This window comes from Pongo abelii, chromosome 9, assembly GCF_028885655.2.
Source record: "Pongo abelii isolate AG06213 chromosome 9, NHGRI_mPonAbe1-v2.0_pri, whole genome shotgun sequence".
Lineage (NCBI taxonomy): Eukaryota > Metazoa > Chordata > Mammalia > Primates > Hominidae > Pongo > Pongo abelii.
The window spans coordinates 32,872,816-32,883,386 of NC_071994.2; the positions used below are offsets into that span (position 1 = coordinate 32,872,816).

At 47.1% G+C, this 10,571-nt stretch overlaps 1 protein-coding gene across 1 annotated transcript in view; it reads left to right on the top strand.

Annotated features, from left to right (window-relative positions):
* Positions 1–296: 296 nt before the first annotated feature.
* The window catches only part of ABTB2 (ankyrin repeat and BTB domain containing 2), a 205,871-nt gene continuing 195,596 nt past the window's right edge, over positions 297–10,571 (top strand). Inside the window, exon 1 of the mRNA XM_002821894.4 lies at positions 297–1,179. Within this exon, the coding sequence (XP_002821940.2) occupies positions 297–1,179 (883 nt within the window). The remainder of the gene's footprint in view (positions 1,180–10,571) is intronic.

Consider the following 10,571-nt stretch of genomic DNA (forward strand, 5'->3'; position numbering starts at 1 on the left):
ACGCTCTGCTTGTGGGAATTAGAGGTGGACAAGGGAGAGTGCCGGGGGGTAGCGACGGGGGTCTTTCCAGTGACAGCTGCGAGTCGGGACGCCGGGAGCGTGGGGCTCCTGCTGGCCACGGATCTCGCCTACCTTCCCGCGGCCTCCGGGCGGGCAATGCGGCCGCCGAGCCCCGCGACGCAGAGAGGAAGGAGGGTGGCCCGGAGAGCCTAGAGCTTGTTTTTGCCCACTTGGGGAAGAGAGCATGGAGTTGTGAGTGCCCCTCGCTCGGCGACGCCGCCCTCGGCAGGCTCCCCATGGCCGGGACGTACAGCTCGACTCTGAAGACGCTGGAGGACTTGACCTTGGACTCCGGGTATGGGGCCGGGGACTCGTGCCGCTCGCTCAGCCTCTCGTCCTCCAAGTCCAACTCGCAGGCGCTCAACTCTTCGGCGCAGCAGCACCGCGGGGCGGCCTGGTGGTGCTACTCCGGCTCCATGAACAGCCGCCACAACAGCTGGGACACGGTGAACACGGTGCTGCCCGAGGACCCCGAAGTGGCCGACCTCTTCTCGCGCTGTCCGCGGCTCCCCGAGCTGGAGGAGTTCCCCTGGACCGAGGGAGACGTGGCCCGGGTGCTCCGCAAAGGCGCTGGCGGCCGACGGCTGCCCCAGTTCTCCGCCGAGGCGGTGAGGCGCCTGGCCGGGCTTCTCCGCAGGGCACTGATCCGCGTGGCCCGCGAGGCGCAGCGCCTGAGCGTGCTGCACGCCAAGTGCACCCGCTTTGAGGTGCAGAGCGCCGTGCGCCTGGTGCACAGCTGGGCGCTGGCCGAGAGCTGCGCGCTGGCAGCCGTCAAGGCGCTGTCCCTGTATAGCATGAGCGCCGGCGACGGGCTGCGCCGGGGCAAGTCCGCGCGCTGCGGCCTCACCTTCTCAGTGGGCCGCTTTTTCCGCTGGATGGTGGACACCCGAATCTCCGTGCGCATCCACGAGTACGCAGCCATCTCGCTCACCGCCTGTATGGAGAACCTGGTGGAGGAGATCCGGGCCAGGGTGATGGCCAGCCAGAGCCCTGATGGCGGAGGGGCCGGAGGCGGGGAGGTGTCTGCTGAGGCCCTGGAGATGGTTATCAACAACGACGCCGAGCTCTGGGGCGTCTTGCAGCCCTATGAGCATCTCATCTGCGGCAAGAACGCCAATGGTAAGCGCGCGGGCCTCGGACTGGCAGACTGGGTAGGCAAGAAATCCCGCCCTGGGCTACTGGGGGAGTGAATTTCCTGAGACAAAGCTGGTGGCTGTGCCAGTTCTTTGGGAGAAAACGTTTGGTCTGAGGATAGGATTCATTACATGGCACTTGCCAGAGATTGTTCTAAGGGTAACTGACTTTTGGAGGGTAAACTCGTGAATGATCTCCATCCTGTTCTGCGTGGCATTGTTACTATCTGCAGGCTGTTCATTGATTGGGTGAGATTGAATCTCTTGACCAAGCCATTCCTGAACTTCTCTTGAAATGAAACTTACTGCCCCTTGGCTCTTTGCCGTGATTGACTAGGTCTCTAGTTGCTGTCTTTCCCCAACAGCTGGGCAGATTGACTGATTCTGCCCCCTAGTTTTCCCCAGCTCAATAGCAGCAACCAAAGGGTCCCAACTTAAAGACCTGAACCTTGGATAAGTGAGATGGGCGGAGGGAAGTGGGAAGCCCAAGGTCTGGTGCTGCGCCTTGTGCTTTGCTGGGCTGAAGGATGCTGTCAGGCGCTCTCTTGGGGGATGGAGGGGTAGTGGTTCGCTCTTAACTATATGTGCCCAGGAATGATGAAACCTGGGGACCCCGACTCCCCTTCCCAGAAAAGTAACTACAAATTGTCTCCTAAGACCTGATTTTTCCAAGCTGTCACCAACCATCGGTTAAAACCTTGCATTGTGTTAAATGTTCTTTCCTGAAATGTTAAATGTTAAATGTGTTAAATGTTCTTTCCTGAAAAGAGTGGTGGCCCATCAAGGGGAAGAGATGGATGGATAGGTAACCGCATGGGGTCAAGTCTGGGAAAGGAACCATTGGGTGGTTGCACTTCTCTGAAGATAGCATGGATTTGGTGCAAAGGATGGAAGCAAAGCACATGACCTTTTCCCTGACAATGTTAGGGGGTGTGACATTGCATTCAACTGCAAACCACCTACAAGACTTCAGTTTGAGAAGTCAGCACCATAAACTGTTCAGAATGGTATTGTGGTTAAACAGCCTTACAATCTGATTGGAAGGCCATTTGGGGGGCAGCTTTCAGTGGCAAATAAGCAGGCAGTGGAAGAGGTCAGGTGGGGACTGGAAAGGGATAAAAGAAGTCAAAACATGGTTTAACATAATCATAATAGCTGAAATGTAAAATAACCCTTAATGTGTCATCATTATTCTCAGCACTTTATATTTAACTCAAGTACTCCTAGCAAGCCTATTAGGTAGGAACTTACTGCATAGTATTATGCCCATTTTACAGATAAGAAAACCAAGGTACCCAGCAGTTAAATAATCTGCCCAACATTACATAGATGTTAAATGGCAAAACTGGAATTTGAATCCAGTTTGAATCCAGGTAGGCCCCTTTAAGGTTTTAGACGCTGGTGGAGAAGAAACAGCTTTGTTTTTCTGATTTTTTGTTGTTGTTGTTTGTTTGTTTTTCTTACTGGACTATAGCTCTCAGATCTTATGCTTTGTTTTTGATTAGCCCAGTTTTCGAGAACAGTTGACGTGTTAGGCCCATTTTGAAGACACTCTGTACCAAGCATGGCTTACTTTGACATTATTGGTTTTGTTTTTAAATTCTGGCACTGCTGAAGGAGATGCTGGAAATTGAAGAGCATCTGCTGCTTAATTTTCTTCCTCTTAGGTCAGAGCTAAGGTCAGTCCTGAATCTCAGTTGATGATGTCACAGCTGCTTGTTGTGCCTCACCCTCCAGGTTTGTGGCATCAACACTGGGAACAGCAGCTCCAGGGCAGGAAGTGGAGGGCCAGGGGATTTCCATCCAGCAGTCATAATTGAGGGAAAGACTTCTGTACTTTTGGCTGAGGGGAGGCCCAAACTGAACTCAAAGAAGTAAAGGCAGGCTCCTAGGAGAAAAGACTGAAGACCTAACCCTATAAGCCAAACAAGAATAAGGGTGGAACTGTAGATGCAAAACAAAACAAAAACATATTTTTCATGCAGAACAGGTGCCCAGCACATTGAGAAGCTTCTCCCAGCTTTTCTAACTGCAAATTGAAATAAGACCAACTGCCTGCCCAGGACACCCTGAAGATGCAAAGTGGCCAGAAGCTGCTAGAAAACATGTCTTCTGCTAAAGGGTTTCCAACCAAAGAACTATTTCTTATCTAGGGTCAGCATTCCTTGGGATTTCCTTTATAAGTTGGTATTTTGGCACCACCAACCCCCCCACCCCCCGCCCCCACCCCCTAGCCCCACCACCACCTTTTGTTTTTTTAAATAGAGACAGGGTTTTGCTATGTTGCCCAGGCTGGTTTCAAACTCCTGGGCTCAAGCAGTCCTCCTGCCTCAGCCTCTCAAAATGTTGGGATTACAGGCGACAGGCATGAGCCACCACACCCCGCCAGAACCCCACGTTTTAACCTCCTCCTTGCGCCCTCCCCTTTCTAAACAATCCTTCTTAATCCTTGGTAGTCAAGAGAGCAGGATTCTCTGTGGCAGACAACAAAGCTCCCTGGATGCTCAGAGCCAAAGTGTCTCTCTCTGTACATTCTCGGGTCTCCAGGGAACTCTCTTGCAGGCGAGGTGACCATTCACTTCCACTTAGCAACTGGATGCTCATTTTTTATACATGAAAACCAGGGGGTGGTCACATTAAACAATAACCAGGCTGATTTATTAAGTCCCTTTAGACAAAGTGAAATGAATGTTTAGTAGAGGGGCAATGAATTACTTATGCCTGAAAGCTGGCTTCAGAGGGAAGCATAAACTGCTCAGGAACAAAATGGAGTGGTCCAAACCTTTGTTATATTAAGATTACCCCAAGGCCAGCAAGGTTACAGTTTACACAGCTGAAGACCAACTGGAGAATGACGGTGTATGGGAAGGAGAGTGCTGGTTAGAATTCTTGTCCTGCTGGTCTTCCCTTTAAATTATATATTTATTGTTATGCCTGCTAATTATACAGCATGGGCACATGCATTTGACTCAGCTATATAGGGCTTTTAAACTTAATGTCTCCCAACCAAGAATTTAAGGGCCCTAATCCATCTATTCCTGTCCATTACTCAGAATGCAGGACAAATATGGTTTTGCTCAGCACAAGATGGATAATAAAAGTTCTGCAGTGTTTATAAAACATGATCCCAGCTCCGCAGAGCAGCAGGAGTTATATATTGTTGCTCATTTGGTATTGATGTCCCCAATCCCATGGCAAGGCCATTAAATGATGATATCTTCATGACTTCCTTACAGGAGGTAGAAAAACCAATTTAATAGAGCGGTATTTATAAACAGGGAGTTTGCAGAAAATAGAAACTTTTCGCATCCACTCATCTCCCTCCCTGCTCTCCTCTCTCCTCTCTCTCCCTCCGCTCCCCCATCACTTCCCATATGTGAGTTTGATGCTGAGCATCACTACTAGGTTTCTTCCTGGTCATTCTTCTTACTAAGCTTTTGTGAGTGTGGCATTTTAGAAAATCTTCCTCAATTTCTAGATTCTTGATTAAGTGACAGGATATTGGTGAGAATATTCTTGCTCCAAAGAAGTATCCAGGGTGTACAAAAGGATTGCTCTATCCTAGTGGTAACATGCACAAGACTTTGGATTCACCATGAGAGTTTGAAACCTACCTTTGCCATTTATTTTATTTTATTTTGTTATTTGTTTATTTATTTTGAGACAGGGTCTTGCTGTGTCACCCAGGCTGGAGTGCAGTGGTACAATCGTAGTTCACTGCAACCTTGAACTCCTGGGTTCTAAGGGATCCTCCTGCCTCAGCCTCCCAAGTGGCTGGGACTGTAGGCATATGCCACCACACCCAGCTAATTTTTTAAATTTTATTTTTGTAGTGACAGGGTCTTGCTATGTTGCCCAGGCTGGCCTTAAACTCCTGGGCTCAAGGGATTCTCCCGCTTCAGCCTCCCAGAGTGCTGGGATTACAGGCATGACCCATCAAGCCTGGCCATACATACCTTTGCCATTTACATGAGTGGCCTGGTGCAATTTTCTTAACCATTCTAACTTTCAATTTTGTCATCTGCAAAATGGGACATGGTAAGAGCACCTAGCTTATGTGGTTGGTATGAAAATTAAATGAGACTATAGATTTAAAGATCTTAGCACATAGTAAATGCTCAATAAATAGTAAATTCATTCAACAATTATTGAGCACTGACCCTGTACCCACCACTGTTAAAAGTGCTGTGGACTAAGTGTGAACACGGGGAAAAACCCTCCTCTCATGAAGTTTATAATCCAGTGGAGGAAATGAGAAAAAGTAAATAAGTAAGGATTTTCTCTTGGTAGTGAATGTTGTTTAAAATATTTTTTTTTAAAGGGCAGGGTAATGGGATGGTGTGACGGGGCTAATTTAAATGACAGTCAAGGAATGCTTCTCTGAAGGTTTATTAGTAATAGCCAGTAATATCAATACTACTAGGGACCCTTAGGCCAAAAATAGTGACTGAGGACTTTTCTGAATGATTCAGTTATTCACCAGCTGAGAGAAGTCTCAACATCTCACTTAAAGCCGAGAAAGAAAAGGGCTGCATGTAGAGCAGGGATAAAACCTCTTCTGGTTGTAGGATTTATTTAGTGATGAGATTGTAGGATGAATTTCTACTGAGAGAAGCAACTGAAGCAGCAAGGGTTGAGTGAGCTTGTCAGGTGGTGTTTAATCAGTTTCCACACCTGGGTAGTCTGAAGGATGAGGGCCGCTTCCTATCTCCTTAACCATTTTATTAAAGCCAAGAGAGTTGGTAAAACTGAAACAGGGCAAGCTTTGGAAATGAAAAATTTTTTTTTCTTGCATGCCTGAGAAAGGCAACCCTAGCCTTAAGTAGTAAGAGGAACAAGGTAGAGTTATTCCACTTCCTCCTCCTGAAAGCTCTACCTGACTCCCCAAACTGGAAGAGCCACCCCTTTGTGATGTTTCCTCAGCACCCAGGGCATATTCTTAAATCATTTCCTGCTTGTGTGTGTCTCTCCCATCCAACTGTGGACTCATAGGCGTTGTTGTCTTCCCTGTACCTCTCATAGTGTCTACAATATGTGCTCTATAAATGCTGGGCAAATGATAGGTCCCGCTATACAGGTTTAAAATTTGTATTTGAATTCCTTTGGTACATCAGAACCATCCCCCATTTCTACCAAGGCAGAAAATTTCCAAGTTGTTCTCAATGAATAGAGTCAGCATTTTGGGGCTACATTCAACCTTTGGGTACCCTGATTTCTAGCAGGGTTCCCAAGTCTGGCTTTGATGTGCAAGATGTGAGTTGGGGGAGTTTTCAGGTTAGGAGAATGTCTTCAGTGTATGATACCCAAAGAGGAAGGGCTTCACAACAGACGTCTAGTACAGCAGGCCACAGATAAGCCAACAGGAGGATTGAGTTGAAGGTTTTCTTAAGAATGGAAATACCAATCGCCCCCTTGCCAACAGAGCTGCCCCAGAGGACAATTTATGTTGATGAATATTGCTCAGAAGAGTTTACATCTGTGTCCCACTCCATCTGCCTCCAGTCTGAGGACTGAACCAAGGTAATCAATTGCCAAGACATTCCTGGGTTGGCATCCCAAGAATGGGAAGTTCTGAAGCAAACCAGAGACACTTGGTTGCACATCCTCAGCTTTGTCCTTATCCCACCTCACCATCAGTATTCATCCTTTGTCCGACAGGACAGTGGGTAGATGCTTCGCCTCTATTTCTACTCTTCTGCAGCTGTAGTAATAGGTCTGACTTTTCCGCAACACCTCAAGCTTATTCTCATCTGTGAGCTTTCTAGGTCCCCATAAGAATCCTGTGAATGTGTGTCCTTTCACTGAGAGGTCTCCACGAGTCCAGAATTCACAGCTCAATAATAACTAAGCTCAATAATGACTAAGTCCCCTTTTGCTCAAGCCCCAAGCCTGTGCTTTTCCTATAAAGAATTACAGAATCCAAGGTAGCAAATACAGGTCAGTACTTGGCCCCATTCAAATGGCAGCTAGGGTCAAACTCATAGCAAGAACAACACTTGTTATAGGTTTTGTTTGTTAATGGCCTATGGTGTCCAGACACTTTACATTTGTTAGGCCAGTGAGTGTTCACGACCGCAGTGAAAGAGCAGGCACTGACACCCAGGGATGTATCTTCCTCCAAAGGATGCTGTTACTCTGTTTAAATGCTGCTTGCTGGCTCTCCCCACCCTAAAGGTGCCATTGATTTTAAAGAGCCATTATTGCTGCTCCTGGGGATGGAAGAAGGGGACACAGAGAGCTCTGCTGCCCGGGGAGGGCCTTTATAAGTGTCACCTTCTGGTGACCAGTAAGCTCAGCTGAATAGAGAAGCCACAGAGTACACTGCAATGCTCTTCTAAAGGAGGGGCGAGTCAGCTCAGCAAAGGCAAATACATGAAGGAGAGAAGTCACCAAGAAGGATTTGAGTCTAGGTCACTGGTCTTGGGGAGCTTGGTGCACCTGTCCTGGAGTTGGCAGAAGAGCCTGTATGAAGGGGGCTTTGATTTCCTCCGAGTCCCCCATGGTATCTGGCTGCTGACTCCATCTCAGTGTTTAGAGCACAGGGAGAGAATGAGTCAGCAATGTAGCAAAGCACTGAAGGGCCCAGGCTTTGGAGTCTGAATTGAGTCCCAAATTGATTTGCCTCTTACTGACCTAGGCCTTCAAGCAAGTCACACTAAGTTTCTATTTCCTCTACTGTAAAATGAGAGGCTTCTACACATGCAGTTGTGCCTTATGCATACTCAGTGCCCTGGGATGTGAGAGACGCAGCCAGGCTTGTTGGTAAGAGCACAGCATGGGGTGGGGCTGCCTGGCTGTAATTCCTCATAACTTCACTTGGGAGCTGTGTGACCCTGGGCAAGTTGTTTCACTTCCGTGCCTTAGTTTCTTCCTTGATCACAGGGCACCATTGACATTTTGGACTGGTTAATGTTTTGTCATAAGGTTGTCTTGGGCATTGTAGGATGCTTCATAGCCACCACCAGTTGAGACCATCAAAAATGTCTCCAGACTTTTCCAGATGTTCCCTGGGGAGCAAATTTACCCTTGGCTGTGAAACACAGCTTTATAAGATAGGACTGAAAATAGTACCCAACTCATAGGATGGTTGTGAGGATTTCATAAGAGTCCCTGTGAGGGACTTTGTGTTATGCCTGACACATAAGATATGCTAATTGTTTTTAACAAACTAGTGTTGGATCCACTGATTGTGTGTTCATTTTTGCCAAAGTCTCTAGAGCAAGGAGGGTCACGACCCAAATCTCAGGGAGACAGGTATTACTCACAAGGCTTTCCTTGGTGGCTAACAGTTTGTTTGTGGAGGTAGGAGGAAGTTATGGAATCTGGAAAAAGCACCCTTGCACCTTGGTCAGTTATGGCTCGATCGCCCCCAACAACAAGTGGTCTGGCAGTGGGCAGAGAGATTAGATCTTTCCCTCTGAGCTCAAGCCCACCTCTGCCAGGATGAGAGCGACAGTGCACATTCAAAGCTCCAGGCCCCCAGAGAGCAATTCTGCTGTGGATATTGGACCCTGCTTGTGGCAGCCGCCAAATCCTCAGCTACACATCATAGCAGGTGTTTTGTGTTTTGCTGGCCTGTCATGTAAACACACTTTGTGGTCTTCTTGCTTGTTTTAAAAAAGGCCTAAGTGGTTTTGCAGCTTTGGTTGTGTGCTTGGAGCTGCATGCAGGATTGGGAGGAGATACATAAGGAACACAGCCCAAGTACTCCCGAGGAATGCCACGCCGGCATCATTAATCAGCTGCTCACTGAGTGCCAGCTACATCCAAGGCAATGGAGACAGATTAGCAGGGGACAAGAATCTTGCCTATTTTGAGTTTAGAAGTGTTTAGAATCTAGTAGGGAAAGCAAAGCATATATACAGATAGTTACAAAGAAGTTTATAGTGACCGCCTTCAAACAAAGAGGGGAGCAATGGCGATAGACTCCACTGTCTAGTCTACATTGCTGGTTCCCCATTGCGGGTGCTTTTCAGGAGCTGTTTCATTTAATTCTCCCAGCCCGTCTGGAAGGTAGATATAACTTCCATCCCATAGTTGGGGACCTTAAAGCTTCTGGTGATTAGAAAGCTTAAAGGGAAGAGATGACCCCTGGCTGTCTGGGTGGAAGGAAGTCAGGGTTTCTTTGTGGAGGATGTGGCAGGTGTGCCAGTGATTTGGGCAGGTAGAGCTGCGACTGTGGAGACGGGAGGGGTTGCAGAGTCCCCAGAGGCTTCCAGGCAGAGGGAACAGTGTGAGCAAAGACCTGGAAGCCAACGCGTATGTGTTGGAGAACAGCAAGTTCTGTTTGGGTAGAAGGTTCAGATACATGACAAGCAGGAACAGTGGAGATAACACAGGAAAAAGGAAAGCTTTCCCACATCTTTTATCCAGATGTTAAGAAGCCTGCCAGAGTGCAGGATGAGAGTTTTCCAAAACTTATTTTCATAATTCAGAAATTGAGTGTGTCTTCTCCCTAGCTCATCTTAACCATGGCCCCAGACCTCCAATTACTCCTCTTGGTGATTGAAAGCTTGACCTCAAAAATGCACCCGTCTGCTGTCCTAGCAGTAAAAGCATTAAAAGAAGACCTTAACTGAGCAAACTTGGGTTGCGAGGGGTTGAAGAACAAGGCTTCTATCAACCCTTCTTTTCTTGTTGAATTTGGCTCTGACTTTGCATTTCTTCCATGGCCCTGAACGTAGCATTTCAGGCCAAAGCAATCCCAGTACAGAATGAAGGTCAAGACTGGCAAACGTGTTCAATGAGGCCATTGGATCGACTCTTGCCAAAGCAGGATTCTTAATCGTGGAGCATAAAACAGGGTGAGAGAAGATGGTCCCAGAACTTTTTTTTTGGTGTTAAATCCGACTGATGTATACAATATTCGACTTCCAGTTTAGGGTTTATTATTTTGGACAATAAGAGCTCAATTCTCAGAGATGCTGACATTTTAATTCTTAGTTAATGTGTTTCCAGACCATTGATAATAAAGATTTCAAGCATATTAAATGCTCATTATTGTGGAACCACCTTATAGCTAATTGTCATCTGAATTGGAGTCCCTAAGGTGCAGCTGAATTCTGCTGATAATAATAAAATGTGATAGGTCATCAATGGCTTAGCTAATAACTCAAGTGTCGGTCTTTTTCCGGACTCCAGTGTTATGAAGGGAAGGAATTTTCTTGTCACTTGACAAAGATAAACTTCATGAATATATTGCAAAAATACATACACAGTCATTTATAGTTAGTGACTTGAGGCCCACAGTTTCCTTTCTTTCTTTATATTTATTATTTTTTTTTGACACAAAGTCTCACTCTGTCACCCAGGTTGGAGTACAGTGGTGCGATCTCAGCTCACTGCAGCCTCCTCTGTCCAGGTTCAAGCAATTCTTCT